At 41.7% G+C, this 21,056-nt stretch overlaps 1 protein-coding gene across 1 annotated transcript in view; it reads left to right on the top strand.

Annotated features, from left to right (window-relative positions):
* Positions 1-19,536: 19,536 nt before the first annotated feature.
* The window catches only part of ODAD2 (outer dynein arm docking complex subunit 2), a 190,411-nt gene continuing 188,891 nt past the window's right edge, over positions 19,537-21,056 (top strand). The window contains exon 1 of the mRNA XM_077946071.1: positions 19,537-19,763. Coding sequence (XP_077802197.1) covers positions 19,540-19,763 — 224 coding nt within the window. The 5' untranslated portion in view covers positions 19,537-19,539. The remainder of the gene's footprint in view (positions 19,764-21,056) is intronic.

Here is a 21,056-nt window from a genome sequence, read left to right as displayed (position 1 = left end):
CTTGATTGTAGCAATTGTTTCACATATGTCAAAACTTATGAAATTGGGCAATTTAAATACGTGCAGTTTATTGTATGTCATTCATGCCTCAACAATTCTATTTTTAAAAGAAATGGAAGGCCAGAGAATTTGGAGAACATATGGATAAATATAAACAAAATAATGATTGTATAAAACAGCAATCTCTGTGTTTCGAGTGAAAAAAAAAAAAAGAATTTAATTGCATGACCACAATGGCATCTTATTCCAGAGGGAGACATAATTCTAATAGGGGTGAAAGCAATGTTCCGTAGGTAGGTATTGATTAACTTCAATCTTTGATAAATTAATAATGCATGTTATTTTGGCAGTAAACACTAAAAGAATAGTATCAGACTGCATGACTTCCAAATAGTAGCAGACAAAGTAAAATGTAGAAAAAATAGTCAATCTAAACAGAATGCAACAGAGGAGAGAAAAGGAATCAAAGAAAAGGTAGGACAAATAACACATAACAAGATTGCACTTAGTGCAAATAAATTAATGCCAACATTAAACATCAAGATTGTCAGGCCAGATTTTTTTTAAAAAGCACCTATATTCTGTTACAATAAACATGTCTAAAATATAAGTTTCTGGAAGAGTTAAAAGTAAAAGATAGGAAAAGACATACCTGGAAAACACCAAAAAGAAAGCTGGTGTACCTCTATTAAAATCAGAAAAATTAGACTTTCAGGCAAAAATCATTACTAGAGAAAAATAGGGTCACTTTATATATAAGAGGATCAATCCCAGGAAAATATAACAAATTTAAATTTCTGTGTACCTGTTATACAGTGTCAAGACTGGGCAACAAAGTGAGACCCTGTCTCTATGTGGTGGCTCAAGCCTGTAGCCCTAGCTAGTAAGGAGGCTGAGGCAGGAGGATTGCTTGAGCTCAGGAGGTTGAGGCTGCCATGATTGCCTCATTCTACTCCAGCCTGGATGACAGAGTGATATCCTCCCTCCAAAAAAAAAGACATAGCTTCCAAATATTCAAAATACAAAAAAACGAAAACATTTCATATGATTCATTTTGGCCAAAGAGATACAAATAGAATTGTGGTGTAGCAATTTCCAGAAAGAAAGTCAGTTTGTGACTTTTGCCCCTTCTCTTGAGGCTTCTCTCCTCTTGGTTGGCCAGAATGTAGTCATGATGGCTGGAGACAAAGCACATCTCGGAAACCTGGGTCTTGCACAGTGGAGGAGGAGCTTAGGTCCCTTGTAACTCTGCAGAGTCGAGCCACGGCTGCAGACCTTAACTGTTAACTCCAGACGATTGTTGTAAGTAATCAATTTCTGTCTTCTGAAAGGCTCTGTTTTTAAGAGTCTGTTTCTCACACCGGAACCTAATCTTAATTAATACAGAGTGAGTTTACAGAAGCCAAGGAAGTGGATACTTTTGCAAAGGAAGGAAAAAAATCATCATTGCTCTCCTAATTCCAAAGTACTCCTGAGACATTATTATAACACTTAGGTAATCAATATGACAGAAGAAAAATAGTTCCCTCAAATGACAACTGGCAATATATTGCATATGGTTATTAATCTATGCTCTGCCCCCTTTCAGCTGATTTACCAGTTAAGAAGGAAATAGAAAATTAGAAGATTAGTTTGGTTCATTTAGACTTCCATTTTTTTTCTTTCTTCTTCAAGCACTTAATATCCATGGAAATTGCCAAATGGTCCATTTGTGCTTAATATCCTCTATAGGAAATTTAATTGATTAAGAGAAATATCCCTCAGAGAATGCACACATTCGAATTTCTGTTCTATAATATCGGATTACAATCTGTTTGTGTTCCTTAAAAACTCATTTTGCCCCTGCTGCTGTTGCCGCTGCTGTTGTTTTTCAATCCAGTGACAAGACCCAGAGAATTGTTCAAGCGCAAACTCTTGCCAGGTAATAAAGAGATGTGAAAATTAACCACAGAGTAAGTCAAAGGAAGATTTCAATAGAGAAAACTAAAAGCCAGTGACCTCACTAAATGCATTTCATGATGCTAGCTCTGAAAGCTAATAGGTTCTGGTGCATTTTGATTGGTGCAAATCTATAATGGAGTGTGTAGGAGGAAATGACTTAAGACCTTGAAGGGCGTAGAAATACGGGAACTCTATCAATGAACTAACTAAGTGGTCTACAAACTGAGGTACACATGAATTTTTTTCAAAGGTTATGTGGGTGTAAGATGGTTTATGGGAAATCAATTTCCAGATTCCAGTTCTTTCAAAAATTTATGTTTCTAAGAACGTTCCCATGTGCAAAGCGTCATCCCGGTTTTCTTGTTCTACTTTCCTTTTTACAATCATCCTCCTTCCACTGTACAAGACTTTGAAGTATATTCCAGTCAATGAAATAAACAAATCGTCTCACCATAAACCCTGATTTACTTATGTTCTTACGAATAAATCACATTGAATGGTAAAACTGATTTTCATTGCAAATAGTTTATCCATCATTTCATTATTTGAAAAGGATAATGCCTTTGGCTTTTATCTCTTTAATGATATTACGAAGTTGAAGTGCAAAATACTACTAGTCACCCAAAGAATGCATCCCTTCTCAAAATAAGAAACATTCTCCCTTAGCCATGTTCTCATTTGGTATGGACGCTTGATTTACTAGGCATCTGGAAGCCATTCTTTTAAGACGTCTTCAGTGTTTCCTTTGGTGTTATTGGGAGACATCACCCGGATATTATTAATCCTTGGTTTGTTTTTCCAAAATATCAAGTCTCACATTAAATCCTTTATCCTCCATGAGGTTTTCTGGAGTAATCACTTCTTGGCTAGACTACACATTTTCTATATCAAATAACTTTCCCTATATTCCAAGGTATTTTGCCGTGAGTGTCGACTTTTAAAAAATCCAGACAAGTGCCACTTGACATAAAATGAGTTCAAACATTTTTAAAGAGTAAAATATATTCCTATTTATTCTCTAGATAAAAGAGAGAGCTTAGAATAAAACAGTGTTTAAATACAACAATTTATAACAATATTAAATACAATTTAAAATAATTGCATAAAAAAGAAGCAAATTCGTACACTTAGTCATTAATTCTGCTGTTCATCCTAGATATTCTTGCTAAGAGGATGAAATAGGATAAAATGACCAAATCACCATGGTAATATAATGGAAATGATGACCAAGATCAGAACATATTTGATAAATGATGAATGATGTGATGAAGAAGGGTGCTTTGGCAGATTGAATTGCTGGTGTCAATGATTTTTTTCACTCTCTCATAGTGATGTCATCTCTCTACACTCTTGCCACGGCTTCATGGTGGGCAAATGATAGTTCCCCACACTTTGACTTTGGGCTTGACATATGACTTGATTTGGTCAATGGGATGTCAGTGGATATGATGCAATCAAAGATTTGTAATGTCCACGGAAGTGATCCACCGTGACAAGAACATGTCATCGGTAGTCACTGCCTCTGAATCCAGAGTGAGACCTGTGGAGCAGATTCACAACCTGCAACCAAGCCCAGAAGAAACACAGCCTGAAGCAGAGCCTGAGTCAGGCCCAACCTAGATCAGCCAAACTGCAATCGAAACTCCAAATGGCCTGTAGATTCTGGAGTGTGAGCATAAATACACACATGCCACTGAGTTTGGGGGCAGTTTGTTATGCAACATTGTTGTACCTGTCGTTCACTGTCACAGAAGCTTCAGCTCCTTTGATGGTCTGTGTTCATCAGGACTGAGTGCATTTAAGCCTTTGTGATGATTAGCCAGGCCTGGATAACGGAGAGCAAGGCTTCTGCAAAGTGGTCGATGCTGGTTCTTCTTGAGAAGTTGATTTGCTCCTGGTTGTTCTTTTCCTGAAAGTCATAGTGATGGGCAACAACTCTTACCATTGTCTTCAGCATTGTTCAAACATTTCTACATTTCTAAATTACATGCTTAAACTGCTATTGTTTTCTTTATTTTATTTGCTTAATTTTAAACTTTTTTTAAGAGACAAGGTCTTGCTCTGTTGCTGAGGCTGGAGTGCAGTGGTGCAATCATAGCTCACTGCAGCCTTGAACTCCTGGGCTCGAGTGATCCTCCTGCCTCAGCCTCCCTAAGTGCTGGGATTACAGGAATGTCCCATTGTATCCAGCCCTGATTTTTCTTTTTAAGAGATTATCATTGACTTCTTACTCTGGAAGAAGAGGGTATAATTCTGTTCCATCACACTTTCCCCACTCTACCCACACACTTGCCCTATTCCAAGACCTGCATATTTGATTGAAAAGACTCTTAAGTGTGAGCACCTATAGATCTTTGTTTTCAGGCTGGTCAGACTCAGATCTGCCTGCTGATATATACTGGGTTTCTAGTGCAAGGAAGGTGACCAAGAGAAGGGGTTGAGGGGCTCTCAGCATTCAGCATGCCAGTTATGTTAGTACAGTGTTCATGGTTGTGCCTGGTGCTCTGAGTTATAAACTTGTCTATTGATAAAAAGCATATGGGGTCCAGCTACCCTTTGAACAAGGCTTTCAAGCAGTTTTCATTTTCAGCCCACCTCTATCCTGGCCTTAAGCGATGATTCACAAAAGCATGAACAGAAAATTTACAAAAGACAAAATACTAAAATTAAAAGTATCTTGAAATGCAACAAATTAACAGTAATATAATCAAATAAATTCAAATTAGAGCAAGAATGAGCTCTGAAATTCAGAAGACTACTTCAGTGCTGGATAGTTCATGGTGAGAAAAGAAAAGCTCCAACACTGAAGATAGAGAACGAATTGACTAAAACTCTGAGAAGCAATCTGGTGAAATTCATTAAAAACTTTAGAAGTATTTATGTCCCTTGACTCAACTCAACTTCTAGGATCATATACTTCCAAGTAACAATAAATATTTGAGAATAAATATACTCATTTCTGGGTTATTGCTAATAAAAATCAACTAAGCTCAATGTCTAGCAATATGAAATTATGACACATTTGTATGAAAGAATCTTTGTAAATATAAAAATTGTTTATGTCAAACTTGATGACTGGGCAAAGAAAATTTAATTTGCAGTTAACTGGAAAAAGAAAAAGATGCCTGGAAATTCTGAGCCTTCCCGGAGTCTGATTTGCAAATGTATTTTTGTTGGCTTTTACCCCTTAGAGCATTTAGATTTCATCTCTCTCTGATCTGCTAAGCTAGTTCAACACCTTTGATTTCTATCGTTCACATTTTGTTGACCTGTTTTGTCTACTTCTTCTTTTCTCCCATTCTCTTTCCCCACTGTCATTTTAGTGGGCTTTTGGAATGCGCCCAATAACTGTATTTGACTGGAAGTTTCGTAATGTCGCATGTGGGTTTAAAATACCATTGAGACCATGACCACTTTCATCATTTCTAGAGGTGTTGACCAAACTGAGAAGAGAATATGCTTTCCTGGGTTTATTTCCTTCTTTTTTATATAGAGTACTGAGGCTCATAACATCCTTATCCTGTCCCCCAAAATTCAATTTCAGATTCCAGTCATTTTGATTATTTTCTTGCCCAAGTTTTCTAGTCAGAAGTCCAGCCAACTGCATCACATGTAAATACTAGATAAGGATTGGAGAGACCACCTTTTCTCTATGAAGTTTCTTCAAGCCAAAATGTTTAAGGCAATTCTACAGCTTTATTTCAGAACCAAAATCATTTTGTTTGATATATATGAAATAACCCATTATACTTGGCTATTTGACAGATGGCCTAATTTTAATTATATATGAAATTTAAGTTTACTCATAGGTTCTATGTTCATTGTCTCTTATACCATCCTAATTTTTGTTACTACAGGAACATAAACTCATTGTAACATGTTAAAAGATAAAGAGGTAAATAAATTTAAAAATTAACAGTTCTTCCCCATCCATTCACTTCCTAAGGCAATATATATACATTATTGATCTGTTGCATAACCATTCATAGTTTATACATATACCTAAGGAATAGGATGTTAGAAATGTTTCACTAGTTCAAGATACAACAGACAATTCATTCCACAGTGGGGTACAAGGCTAAGATATAAAACTGTAAAATAACTGGAAAGTCAATTACCTGACTCACTCACACTGAAATTATAGAAGGGAAATGAGTGGATTTCCAGGGAGGAGTTCTTCGCAGAGTCATTCTAGGCATTGCCTCTCTACTTGCTGCCCTCTTGGCTCCCAACATCAATTCAGAGGGGAAAGGAGAAAAGGGACTTCAAGGTACCACTCAGAGAGCAAAATATATGTCCTGTGTGGCTGGGGGTCAGGGAGGACAGTGTGGACAAGTGTCTGACTCCCAGCTGAGAAGTCTTGGGGTTAAGAGACAGGCTGGGTCTGGTGGCTTTGGTGGAAAAGAGCAAGAGAGCTTCTATAGTGATGGGATTGACCTGCACTGCTAGAATTTGCTGGGCAAATAATGTGTGAGTGCTTCCCATGGATCAGATTTAGGCTGTTGGGGTAGGGGGAGGGAAATTCACTGGTTGGGGGAGATGGAGGTGGGATGGCAGCTATGGGACCTCGGCAGATAGTAGATGTAGTGAACTGCCAGATTCCCAGGACTACAGCCAGAATAGAGAAGCTTGTTCTGGGATGGAGCAAAACACAAGGGAAAGGACACCAACCAGGCAAGGTTTCTGAATAGCCAAGAAAAATACCCACAAGAGAGACAGCCAGCCTAGGCTTTGTTCAGAGAATGCAAAACTAGCTTATGGCAGGACCAGACAATTAAACAGTTTCCTTGTTCCTTTTTTTTTTTTTTTTTTTCCTTCCCTGTCCCTTTTCACCTGAAGGGTTAGAGTGAACCCCCAGGTAGGAAATGGCGAAGACAAGCTAGAAAGAAGAAAGTGATCACAATTATAAATGTCCTTTGCCCTTAGGCTGACACTTTGTCTGGTCTGGGATGCTTGCCTGATGGGATGACCCAGATCTCTGTTTCTGAGGGGTTTGAGTCCTTAGCTGCCTTGTCTTAATCAGGCTGTGGTTACTGTAAGCCATGGAGGAGCAATGAAGTGAATTCTTAGGGTCCCTGGGTTCTAAACATCCTCTTTCCTGGTGGTAGCACCCTAGCTCCCATGCAATCATGGCCAGTCATGACCTGATGGGTGTAATAACTCCCCCACCCACCCCCCTTTTTTTGGCCTACTGGTTTACTTGCATGAGGAGTCCAACATAGCCAGGTGGTAGTAACAGCCTCAAGTTCAATGGAACCCTTACTCTATTCCCTGATGGATGGAGTCTCTCCATGACAAGCAGAGTTTCTAATCTGGCAGAGCCCAAGATTGGTGATAATTGGAAGCTCAAATTCCATAAGTAGGTAGGTCACTGAGAGCTCTGGTGAGAAGATTCACTCCTTGTTTTGCACACTTAGGAATTCCAGCAATGAAGGAAAAACAGCACTGTGTATCACACATCCACTGTTAATTCCGAGCATATACCACATCTTGGAGGATGAAGACCCAGCCCTAAAAAGAGTTCTGCCATACTAGCACCTTACCTGAGCCCTCAACGTGTCATTCTTCTGTGCTATCAGGCTGTCTGTTTCTAGGTGATATGGTCCAAGGTAAGACTGGTGGCTCTCACAGTCACGAGCCTACTGTTGTATCTTTCTTTTTGTGTATTTGTTTTATTTTAGATTCAGAGAGTACATGTAAGAGTTTGGTACATGGATACATTGCATGATGCTGAGATTTGAGCTTCTAATAATCCCATAGCTCAAGTAGTAAATACAGTACCTGATAGGTAGTTTTTTAATCCTTGCCCCCTCCCTCCCCATTTTTGAGTTTCCAGTGTTTATTGTTCTCATGTTTGTGTCTGTGGTGCCCAATATTTAGCTCTCATTTATAAGTGAGAACATGTGCTACATGGTTTTCTGTTTATGCAATAATTCACTTAGATTAATGGTCTGCAATTGCAAAGAACATGATTTCATTATTCTTTTTGGCTGTGTAGTATCCCATGTTGTATATGTACCACATTTTCTTTATTCAATCCAACCATCTGTATCCAACTCAGATGGGCATCTCAGTTGATTCCATGTCTTTCATTGTTGCATCTTTGTTGCTCTCAAATGAGTCTCTTTTTCTGAGGTATACATTGCTGTGGTGAATCTGAGGTAATCATGTGGGTGAATCAGGCTTTTTTTTTTTTTTTTTCAAGACAGGGTCTTGCTCTGTTGCCCAGGCTAGAGTGTGGTGGTGCAATCACATCTCACTGTAGCCTTGAACTTCTGGGTTCAAGTAATCTTCTGCATAGCTAGGACTACAGACATATGCCACAATGCCCAGCTATTTAAACAATGTTTTGTAGAGAAGGGGTCATACTATGTGTCCCAGGATTGTCTCGAACTCCTGACTTCAAGCGATCCTCCCATGATGCAGGCATTTTGATGGCGGTGCTGGTGGAAGCACTGTGTGCAGAGAAAGCAAACTCACATTTGGAAGACATGTCAGCCCTACTAGGGAGGAAGCTTTTTGCCACCTCCAAGGTAGAAGGGGTATGATGTAATTGATCTGCTACCAGGGCCTAGTTGGTCTCTCCAGGAATGGTGCCATATTAAAGGCTTGGTGTCGGTTTCTGCTGTTGGCAGGCTGGAAACTATCAGTGGCATTGGTCAGACTGGTGTCAGCAAGAAGGGACTCACATTGCTGGGCCCATGCATAGCCTCCATCCCTGTCACTTTCTTCTACATCTCTTCTTCTACATCTCTTCTCTAACATTTGGTCATCCAGTCTAACACTTTCAGTGAAGGGGCATTTAGATGTACTCCAAAGCAGATCTTCACTGTTTCTACCATCAGCTACTGCTCTGATAGAGCCATGGAGCCTTTTTGGAGGTGTGGCTGAAATGCCAGTTTGGTGGTGGGGCCCCGTGGGGGTGGGGTGCCATCCTACAGGCTGCAGTAGGTGCCCCAAATCAACAGCCGTTCTATGGGGCTATGACTCCTAAGGGTAAATTGCACCAGTTCCAGAACCAAGAGATGGAATAAGTGGCCACGTTTACCCATCATTTGGGAAAATTTGTGCTTCCTGTCACCACAGATCTGGGCTCTGCACATTTATATTTTCTTTAGACATAAAAAATTTTTATTGTAGTAAAAATGTAAAATTTACCATCTTAACCATTCAAGTCTACAGTTCATTGGGATTAAGTACATTCACATTTTTGGGCAACTACCACCACCATCCATTTCCAGAACTTTTTCATCTTCCCAAACTGAAACTCTGTACTTATTAAACAATAACTCCCCACTACCCCCTCTTCCAGTCCCTGGCAAACACCGTTGTGTTTCGGACTCAGTTTCTTCTTTCACTTAATAAAAGAGAGGGTGCACTACTGGCTAACGGGATAGTTCTCTATGTGCAGGCCTTCTTGCATATATGTGATTGCGTTTGTTGTAGAGAAAGGTACTAGAAAATAGAGTTGTAGAAAGAAAACAGGTGGTGGAGACATAAACTGGACAAGGGTTTTCATGCTGGGTATCCTATCCAAAGGCCTCAGCAGTCCTGCCACAGGTTTGTCCAATTCTTTTGCATCAGGAATTTGATCTTGTGAGTCATTTCAGTGCTATAGGACTGCCGGCAGGTTTCATGGCTTTCCTGCTGTCAATGGCGGCATGGCTTCTCATAGTACCCCTGATGGTATCCCCGATGCTTAATGTCCTCAATGAGTCCATCTACGGTGAGGATTCCGTTGAGGGTCCTGTAACCTCCACGGCCCTTCCTGTACCATCATAGTCCCGGCAATGAACTTCAGATGTTTTGCCATGACCTTGGATTTAAGTCTCCACTCTGCAGGGCCTCATGCACTCAGTATCCAGTGAACCTGATGCCTATTCTGCACATTTAGAGGTCCTGGCTCGGAGAGGAGAATGTTCCACCAAGGGACATAAAACTTTAAGTTATGGTGGCTATGTTGTAACTTTGGACTCTTTACGCAAGACAAAGAGGCAAGTAAAGGAGTCATGATCCCTATAGGAGAAACTGACCTAGATCATCAGGAAGAGGGAGGTTGCTGTTGCAAAGTGGGGTAAGGATGTCTTTGCCCAGTTTTGATGGTAAAGGTATAGAGTAGTCACCACTTGAGAAGGGCATGATACCAGAAACTCAGTAGTGAGGGTCAGGATCACCCCCACCAAGGAAACCATCTAGATTAGCAAAAGTGCTAGTGAAACGTGCCGGGAATCTGGAATAGGCAGAAGAGGAGGGCAGAAATGGATACGCTTTGGCATGGAGACCAACTGCAGAGCCAGGGCTTGCGATTTTGTCTCATCTTTCACTTGTAAGTTTCCCCAGGGAAAGCTGACCACCAGGATCCCCGAAGAGTTGCTCCCAGATACCGCTCTCAGAGCTGTATTGCATGATGCTAGGGATCTCAGCTGTGCAAGGGGTGGACAGTAGGGGATGCTGTGGACTGTCCAGATACCTGACCCCTTCCCACCTCTCTAAGACTGAAGCACTCCTGCCCTCAGCTGCTGGGGAGTATGGGCAGCCAATAGCCCTCAACTGAAAGAGTAAGGTTATGCCCTCGTCCTGGGGACAGCCTGCACCCAGGGACTGGCTGATAATGATCAGTTGATGAGAAGATCTAAAGGTCCAGCCCCTTTGCCTCAATATGGGAAAACTGTTGGGCCATCCCAGCTTCAGGGTTCTCTGTGGAACGGTTGTGGCTGCACGGCAGTTCAGCTTCTCTCTCAGTCTAATCTCCTTGCTTTCACTCTCCTGAGGGCACTTCTCCATACATTTCTCACACGCCCTTCTCTATCTCAGAGTCCATTTCTCAGGGGAACCTGAGTCCAGGTGTCTTATTAATAGTCTCTTTCTTTCTACTCATGCATTTCTCTAGTTTACTTCCACCATGTAACCAGAACAGCTTCTTAATAACAGAAATCAGAGCATGTCACTCCCTGCTAAAAATCTTCCAGTAACTTTCATTTGTTCTTGGAAGAATATTTCAATCATTATCATGGCTTGGAAGAATATTTCAATCATTATCATTATTCACCTCATGCAATTCTTCCCACCGATTTAGTCTCTTCTCCTTTCTCTCCTTTGCTACTGTGCTTCATGTGAGTGGCTCTCCTTCTAGTCCAGGAATTCTGAGTTGAGTTTAGTAGCCTCCTTTTTTGGCCAGGACTTGAACTGGATAATTGAGTTCTGCCAATGGAGTGCCTGGCACAAATTGGCATCCAAAAAGCATTTATTGAGTAAATGAATGTCTAAGAGATTAGAATCTGAGAAGAAGGAGCCATTTGATTTCCAGGCCGTGGGCCTCGGTCCACAATGCATCACTGAGAAATATCAGAGAGTCCAGGGAGGCAGCTGAAGCTGCATTTCTTTGACATTTTGTCTTTATCTATGAGAAAAGGTAGAATCTGGTGAATTTAGTCTTTAGGACTTCATAAGACTTCATGCAATTTTCTTTCCTTGGAATCTCTATTGAAAAACTCCTGAAAAAATTCTGCAGAGAGGGAATTCTGTCCTATAATGAGACTTACCCCCATTATGACACAATATAAATGACTGTAATTCCCTGCAAACCTCAGGAGGTTTATTTCATCTGTCTTAGTCCTTTACTGATTGAGGTACTGGATGCTTAAACCAACCTTGCCTCTTACTTTCTCCCTGGTTACAGCCTGTAAATTCTTAGTTGGCTTCACTCTAACATGGAAGAGTGGGCCCTGGAAGCCTGCTGATCACATCTTTACAGAATGCTATGTGTGACTTTGTTTCCCCCTAAAATCGTATGCTGAAGTCCTAACCTCCAGTACCTCAGAGTGCAACCATACTGAACACAGGGTTTTTATAGAAGTAATTAAGTTAAAATGAGTTTATGAGGGTGAGTCCTGATCCAATGTGACTGGTGTTCATAAAAAAAGGAGGAAATAAGCCAGGAGGAGTGTCCCAGCACTCTGGGAGGCTGAGGCAGGCAGATTACTTGAACCCAGGAGTTCAAGACCAGCCTGGGGAAGACGACAAGACCCCATCTCTACCAAAAAAAAAAAAAAAAAAAAAAAGCCACAAAACTTAAGCTGAGTATGGTGGTGCATGCCTGCAGTCTCAGCTACTTGGGAGGGTGAGGCAGGGGATCACTTGAGTCTGGGAGGTTGAGGCTACAGTGAGCCGTGATTGCGCTATTGCACTCCAGCCTGGGTCCTGCCTCAAATGCAGAAATTTGCGTACAGAGACAAGCACACAGAGATAACATCATATGAATGTGAAAACAGCCATCTACAAGCTGAGGAGAAGAGCCTAGAATAGATCCATTCCCCATAGCTCTCAGAAGGGATCAATCCTGCCAACACCTTGATCTTGGACTTCTAGCCTCCAGCACTGTGAGATAAGACATTTCTGATATTTAAGCCGCCCAGTCTGTGACACTTTGTTACAGAAGCCCTAGCAAACTAATGTGTGCAATCTGTGTCTGAACTCTCTGATACATGAGAGGAACAGATTTGCCCAAGCCAGGGTGGATGGTTTCATAAGAATCCCTGTAGATCAGCAGTCCCCAGGGACTGGTTTCATGGCCGACAATTTTTCCATGGATAGGGTGTCGGGGAGGGGATGGTTTCAGGATGATTCAAGCTCATTACATTTCTTGTGCACTTTATTTCTACTATTATTACATTGTAATATATAATGAAATAGTTATACAACTCACCATAATGTAGAATCAGTGGGAGCCTTGAGCTGGTTTTCCTGCAACTAGATGGTCCCATCCGGGGGTGATGAGTGACAGGGACAGATCAGGCATCAGATTCCCATTAGGAGCTTGTAACCTAGATCCTTCACATGCACAGTTCACAATAGGGTTCATGCTTCTATAAGAACCTAATGCCCGCTGATCTGACAGAAGGTGTGGTGCGGGGGTGGGGAACCCCTGCTGAGGATGACGTAGTGCTGCAGAGGTGGACCAAAAACTATCAAGTCTTTCCCAGGAGCCCGTGGCAGATTTTCTCTAAAGTTTCAGTGGACAGCGCTGCACCATGCGTCTGTGCTCTAGCCATAGGCAGGGCTGGTAAAGGCCTCTGGTACAGCAAAACTTGGGGGTGCTCTCAGTGATGAAGGCTCTTTCCAAGATCATGCCTACTTAGAATCCTCAGGTTGGTTCTATGAACCCTAAGAAAATGCAGGCCATGCCTTTCTGGGGCTTGGTGAAGAGTGTCAGGAAGCAAGGAATCTTTGACTAGGCAATTCGTGAATTTAGCTCCTTCTACATGTCAGTCATCCTTCTAGATCTTAGGAGTACAGACCTGAAGGAGGCAGAAAAGCTCCCTATTTTCATAAAGCTTATCTTGTAGGGGTAGCAGATGCGTAACAAGGCAAAGACAAGTTATGGCCAGGTACAGTGGCTCATGGTTATAATCCCAGTGTTTTTGGAGGCCATGGCTGGAGGATCACTTGAGCCCAGGAGTTAGAGGTTGCAGTGAGCTATGATTATAATTATGTCACTGCACTCCAGCCTGGGTGACAGAGTGAGGCCTTGTCTTAAAAAAAAAAAAAAAAAAAAGACAAGTCATGATAAATCCTTCAGGGAGTGACTTGGCTCAGGTAGTGTTTAATCACGGCAAGGAAAAATTAGAAAGAGGCGACTGGGACTCCTTCAAATTTAAATATTATTAAGTTATTTTTGCTTGGAAAGTCTCAGGTAAAATAAATTCACATTTTGGCATCAGATTAAGCAATGTTAGATTTTGACACTTAGCGTGAATTTGGCAAACGAAGATATAGTTGCTCAGCTCTTGGTGGGTTCTGGCTCTTTCCAGCTTTGCAAACCAAGGTGAAATGTCCTGAACTTGGAATATCTCTGGCCAGCATCCACATTGGACCCAGTAATGCTCCCTCATGTCACATAGCTGATTAAAATGTGCAGAGGAACTAAAGTACCCACAGAAGCTTCCCTGCTTCCGGGACTGGGACTACTCCAGGATCCTTCTGAAAGATGCTTGCTGCTCCTCACCAGGGTGTGACCTGCATTACCACCACAGGTGTGATGCTGTTGTCTCAGACTGTAATCCACCCATTTTAAAAAGGGCTTCTCTATATACCTATTAGCATAAGCCCCTTTCTCACTGGTTGCAAGTCTAATCTTCTCTGCAGGTAGCAGCTCCCTTAGGCGAAACTATTCCATTCCTAACAACTTTTGCACTTTAAAAAAGAAAGAAAAGAACCCAAAACAGGCTGGGCGCGGTGGCTCACGCCTGTAATCCTAGCACTTTGGGAGGCCGAGGTGGGTGGATCACTTGAGGTCAGGAGTTCGAGACCCACCTGGCCAATATGGTGAAACTTCGTCTCTACTAAAAGTATAAAAATTAGCCAGGCGTGGCGGCGCATTCTTATAATCCAGCTACTCAGGAAGCTGAGGCGGGAGGATCTCTTGAATTCCGGAGGCAGAGGTTGCGGTGAGCCGAGATCATTCCACTGCCCTTCAGCCTGGGTGACAGAGCCAGACTCCGTCCCCCACCCTCCAAAAAACCCAAAACAAAGGACAAATATCTATACCTCATATCCCTACATGTTTGCAGAAAGGTTCTGCTTTGAGCTGGATCCATATAATATTATGACAGGTGATATCCTGACATTCCACATTTGCCTCCTTGGCATCCGGAAAATAATCCAGTTTTAATCCGAAACACCCCATCATCCTAAACGCTCCGACACTGGTCCTTGAACACCGTGTCCCCCCACCCCAAGATAGTGCATTCTTCTCCGCACCCCTCTCCCCCACCGCCCGCCAATAGTCCTACTCCCTTATCCCTCACTGGTGTTCCAGTTGGGACTCTTGCTGGTAGGATGTCTAGAGGTGGGTTCAAAACGTACAAAGGTAAAAGCCATTTAAAGAAAGAGATGGAGGACATGTTTTCCTTTCACTCCGATCCTCTGCCCTATTGAAGAGCGCTTTCTGATTTCCCGGTGAGTATCAGAGTATTCTACCATATTCGTTTTCTGGAGAGAAACATGTAAGCCTCAAATGTCCTACGAGAGGCCCTATACTACTTGAGGGTGCTCAGTGAAGATTTCAGGCACATACAATGCACTTGTCTGGAAGCCTGTGGACAAATGTAAAAAGGGGTTTCTAGGGAATATTTTCTGTTTTCTTTCTGCTCCATTTTAAGTTTCTGCTAACTTGCCCCCGACCCCGCAACTGCTCACGACTTCCGTCAAAGTCAACCTTTCCCACCGCGTGGAGTGAGTTGGGATGCATACCGGGAGTTGCATAAAAGTGTTTGAGAAAGGGAGATGCAGAGTTGAACAAAAGTGTTTCCCGGGAGGGGCCGAGCGGAAAGCAGCAGGTGGCCGGGGCGGGTGGAATCCAGCGCGGGCGCAGAGTGTCTCTGGCCCGGGTATTCGGTGCAGCGGGTCCGCGGGAACCTTGGATGCGCGGAAGTCCCGGGACCGGGTGACCGACTGGGCTGCGACCGCGGCCGGGTGAGATTGGGAGCGGAAGGCGGCGGCGGCGCCCGGGGGAGGGCACCGGCCCTGGAGGCCTCCGACCAGGGCGCAGCCGTGCGCTGCGCCCGGGCGCGCAGTGTTGACCGGCGTCCTAGCAACAGGCGGGGCCGACTGCGGCGGGGCAGCGCGCTGCAGGTGAGTGCGTCTGGGAGTCTCCACGCCCACCCCCGCGGGGGCTCTGCAGCAGGCCGCATGGATCGGGAAACCGAGGCGGCTCTCTGGCCCCGACGCTGCTGCTTTCGCCTGCTCCCCTTTCCCTCCTGGGGACCAAGACCCACCCCCTTTCTTTCTCTCTCCCAGGCGCATCTCGCACCTTCCTCCCCGCGAGACCCTGCCTCCGCCCTAGGTTGGGGACCGTCTGCTCCTCTGTCCTCGCGCCCCGCTCTGCACTACCCCGACCCCTTCATCTCCTGGATCCGCTCTCCACTTCTGCCGCCGCTTCCCTGCCTCTCCTTCCCCCAGCCCGTCTTTCTCCTCCGGCCTTGCAGCTCGGCCTCCCACTCCCACCGTGGTCTTCGCTGTCCCTTCCCTCCTCGTCCCCTTAGTGAATCCATCCCTGGAAACTTAGAGTCCCAGCTCTGACGCCCACTTCCTGTAAAGAGTCTACTGGGGGCCGTCATCCCACACTAGGCTTAGCTTTAGTTTTACTTAGGGCCCTGTTCATGTCAGTTCTGAAAGTTCGATTTTCTGCGGGTCTTACTGAATAACTTCTGCATTCTCGGAAAGCCGTGTGTGCGCGGACTCCCGGTGGATGTTACCAACCACATTCACAGATCTCAGAGCTGATGGCTGCCTTTCCATAGCCCCCTAAAGAATTCGGTTGTGCTTCTGTTTAAGTCTTAACGACGTGATTCCCGAATGGGTTTTATTTCACTAATGATGCTGGAAGCTTGAAATTGACCCTTAGAAAAAAAACAATCTATGGTATCCATTGGATAAAGAGAGTCCCAGTTAATGTAAACATCCCAGTTTATGTAAACACGTAACCAAAACTTTTTTCCTTTTAATCTTTAAGCTTACTTTCTTTACTTCAAAGGTATGTGCTGTGTATTTACATGGATTCATTTTAACTATGGTTCTTAAGCCAAAAGAGCTTGGCAATGGGTAGAAACTGGGGAGCAACTGGTCTTGATTTTAAAATCTTAGTTTTGAGTTATACTGACCATTTTTGAACACCATTTATTTTATTTTATTTTTTTTAATTTATTTATTATTATTATACTTTAAGTTGTAGGGTACATGTGCATAACGTGCAGGTTTGTTACATATGTATACTTGTGCCATGTTGGTGTGCTGCACCCATCAACTCGTCATTTACATCAGGTATAACTCCCAGTGCAATCCCTCCCCCCTCCCCCCTCCCCCCTCCCCCCTCCCCCCTCCCCCCTCCCCCCTCCCCCCTCCCCATGATAGGCCCCGGTGTGTGATGTTCCCCTTCCCGAGTCCAAGTGATCTCATTGTTCAGTTCCCACCTATGAGTGAGAACATGCGGGAACACCATTTATTTATTTATTTTCTAATAACATTGAACTTGCCTTCTGGATTGTCATAGGCCACCCTAAGTTTTCTTAAGCTGACCAACCTTCTTGAATAAAACTTGTGTACTGCTACGGTTCACTAGACTTGGAAATGCGATTTGAATAGATTCAAATGTTCCATTTCTGTCAAAATTTATCTTGACGAAAATAACGATTTTGCATTTCTTAATTCTGTGCTAAGGATCCTTCAAGAAGTTGCTATATGATATGTTGACTACCATAGCGTTACATAATCTATTTAATTGCACATTTTTTCTTTAAAAATGTGCAAGAAGCAATCTTTATAAGATTACCAAAACAAATGTTATGCTTGAGATTAAAGACAGACAGAACTGTTCACCTAAGTCTTTCTGTGTAAGATAAAGCTATTTGCATTTATTTCACACTATTTTACACTGATTTGCACTTATTTTATGCAACAATGGGAAACTCAAGAGTCTCACACATACACATCAGAACATATTTATGTGTTTAAATCTAAAGCATTTCTCATCGGTTAGCAGTTGAAACAAAATGCTGGAATACTAAAACAAACGCCCAGAACAAATTCGTACACTAACTTCTATGCTTTATTTCATGAACACTTTGGTATATATGTCTGGATCAGTTGTTCTCAACCCTATCTGATCCAGTACTTGGTTTTTAAAACAAATATGTTGTAATGCTGCTTTGCTATCCTGAAATCAAGATTGTAGATTATAATCTTACATATTGAATATAGTTTTAAATAGTGGTAGCATGCTAACTATAAAATGAAAGAAAATAATTGTAAGAAAATACCGGCATGTAAACACTCAAGTACCACTACACTAGAATATATAAGGAAGTAGTCAGATGTCCACATCTGACTTACACAGAATGACTGAACACAGCAGCCCCAAATGCAGACTGATACAGACATGCCATGCAACTTAAATTTCTCAAATAACATTGCCATCAATGGTGTCATTTTCCAAAATGCTGAGCTCTTGGTAAAATTCCATGTAAAACAAAGTATGTACAACCTTCCTTTCATTTACGATAGCTACAATTCTGGAAAATTCAGGGTGTATTAAAACTGTGACAAAATACTCCGCAATTTTTGCAAAGTGCAGAAAAATTCTAGGCTCAGGTAGTGCTTATGTGAAGTTTTTCACTTACCAGATGCCTGGAGGTTACAGCAGAATTCTTCCTTTTGCGGTACTGTCTTGCACAGAAGGATATTTTACATTGTCTGTCCTCAACACTAAAGGCCGATAATGCCCCCTTTCCTATCATGTTGATAACTACACATCTCTATAATATTTCTATACTGTTTATCAGCAGGAAGTACTGTCCTGTTGCAATCCAATGATCTCCTGTGATTGAATTTAATAGATAGTTCTAAGATTTAATACAGTATAGAATGTAAAATCTCCAAGTCTAATCTTTGTACTTTAAGCCTTTGTAGTAATGATGGGAGAAAAAAGCTAATTTTATTCTATATTTAACTGTATAACCATTCTTCTAATATTCTGGAAGAAAGATTTTATCAGTAAGTGTTATTACAAATGAGAAAAGAGACAAGTAGAGATTATCTGCCATAAAAGCCTTCAATGTTCATTATGAAGTCGGAACTTGCTTTCTAACTTGGCTTTTATTTAATGTTACAGATATTGTTACTTTTTAAAAGATCTTCTTTTACAGACTAATTTCTATTTAGCCAATGTGAAATTTGTCTCACTTGAATTTGTTTTAAGTTTTACTGCTAGACTCTTCCGATAACTAATTCAGATAAAAAGTCTGAAAGACTTTCACTTATTCCTACATCTCTCACACTAACTCTTAAGAAGGTTGTGAATTACAGTAAAATGTCATTCTGGGCAGGATATACAGGCAGGGAAAATAGTATTTGGATTGTCCAGATATTCTGGTAATAGGATCAATGTGTCCTATATCAATTTTCAGAAAAAAATTATATTTCACAATACTGTTCTTATTCTATTTCTTTTTTAACTCAGAAAGCACTTGGGGAACCTGGAGTTATTAGAATCATGTTCTTCAGTCATCATTGTGATGATGCAGATATTATCACTATAAGAAAGTCGGGGTAACAGTATTCAGTTTAATAGTGTAATTCTAAACAGTGTATGTCCTGGCTCAAAGGAGTGTTTGTCCCTGAAACTGCTGGCTCCCAACAGAGCTGTGAACAAAAGCCCTTAATACTAACCTCTTCCACTTCTTTGTTTTACACTCTTGGAGTTTTCTGTTTGGGTTTTATGCCTATCTGTTTGAATCCTCTCTCTTAGGCCCCAGGGAAATTAGAAAGAAGTTATTAATTTCAGGGCAAATACTGGAAATTTCTTAAATACTAGTCAGTTTTACCTAGTGCTGGTTTACTACTTCATTGAACTAAAGAGCAATTAGATAATTTTGAAAAATCAGTCTTTGAAGATTAATAAGCAGAATGTGGGGTGGGGAGTACTAGTTTAAAGTCTTGAGAATGAAAAATGTTCCAAGGAAAAGGTGGATGCTCTTGTCTCTTTCTCTTTCTACTCTGATGTAGTGCCTGTGCTAAGCTCAGGTCTGAGCACTGGCGGATCCCATGGGTGTGGCTCTGACAAAATCGACGCAGTGGACTGCTGCTGGGCATGGAACTGGAACCCTCGAAATCACACCTCTAAATGAAGCGATATTGAAAGAAATTATTATGTTTGTGGAGAGTTTTATCTATAAACATCCTCAAGAGGCGAAATTTGTTTTTGCGGAACCACTTGAGTGGAACACAAGTTTGGAGCCCTCAGCATTTGAATCAGGTTATGTTGTCAGGTAAGCCAGTTACATGCTTCTAGGATTTGATATCTTCGTTGTACATATGTTTATCAGTTGGTTCTAGGTATGGGGGTAAGTCACCTAACCTCTCTGAACCTCACAAGCCCTCTAAACCAGGGATTGTGAACCAGAGACACACAGCTGAAGTCTGAGGATGTTCAGCTTGGCCAAAACATTCTCTTTCTAAGTTTTAAATTTAAGTTTTTAAATTAAACCCAATTTTAATTTTTGTGGGTAAATTTCTTTGGACAAGGTATCCATTATCCAAGTCACTACACTGCCAACACTTATTGCTACTTTATGCCTCGCCTTTCCACCCATATGTGGATGTGTGTATATATATATATGTTAGAGATGGGGTCTTGCTATGTTGCCCAGGGTGGTCTCAAATTCCTGGCCTCAAGTGATCCTCCTGCCTCAGCCTTCTAAAATGCTAGGATTACAGGCATGAGCCACCACCCCAGGTCATCCATATTCTTCTGAATTTTATTTCTATAAATATATGGGATACTTCCGTATTACCTGCCAGATGCCAGGAGCCATTGGTTTTGTGGCCTCTGATGTAGATGATATCTCTTCTGGTATTTAAATTGATCAATTCCTGGGATAGAAGCAGGAGGCGGCGGGGAGGGGTGATGAATAATGAATTTTGATTTTGCTCAATATAAGGGAGATAATTCTTAAGAATTACTGTTGTCCTCAGATGAGAGCCTTTCAAATCTGAGATGAAATAAAATAATTTACTTCTGTCTCAAACAGTGAACTCTCCATTTATCTCATTCAAACGTGGCTAAAAAATACCTACACACACAAAAAAAATGCATAAATTATGTGAACAAATTAAATATAATTGTATAAGAATGTATTATTTCATTAAGCATAATTATACAATAAGCAAGCTAACACACACACACACACACATATTTTTGCCAGTCGAAGTTTGTTTTGCACTTTAGGCATTCTATTTTCTACAGCCTTGTTCTTCTTTGGTTTGGATATGAACTTTTAAAGTCCGATCGTATGAAAAACAGTTCCGTAGGAAGCCAAAGCTTCCTCTAGATGCCTTTTCCCTTTTCTCCCTTTGGGATTATTTGTGAGAATAAATTCAGAATTTCATTTTTAGAACTGCAGCAAAACCATTCTTAAACTGCATTTCAAGAGCTCTTTAATTCTTCTATTGGTCGGCCTTCTCTCTGAGTTGTTTGAAGTCATATTTATTTATTTATTTTTTCTGGAGATGGAGTCTCGCTCTTTCGCCCAGGCTGGAGTGCAGTGGTGCAGTGTCGGCTC

Source organism: Macaca mulatta, chromosome 9 (assembly GCF_049350105.2).
Source record: "Macaca mulatta isolate MMU2019108-1 chromosome 9, T2T-MMU8v2.0, whole genome shotgun sequence".
NCBI lineage: Eukaryota > Metazoa > Chordata > Mammalia > Primates > Cercopithecidae > Macaca > Macaca mulatta.
The sequence above is the reverse complement of the archived record's forward strand: the minus strand, read 5'-3'. Positions and strand labels throughout refer to the sequence as shown.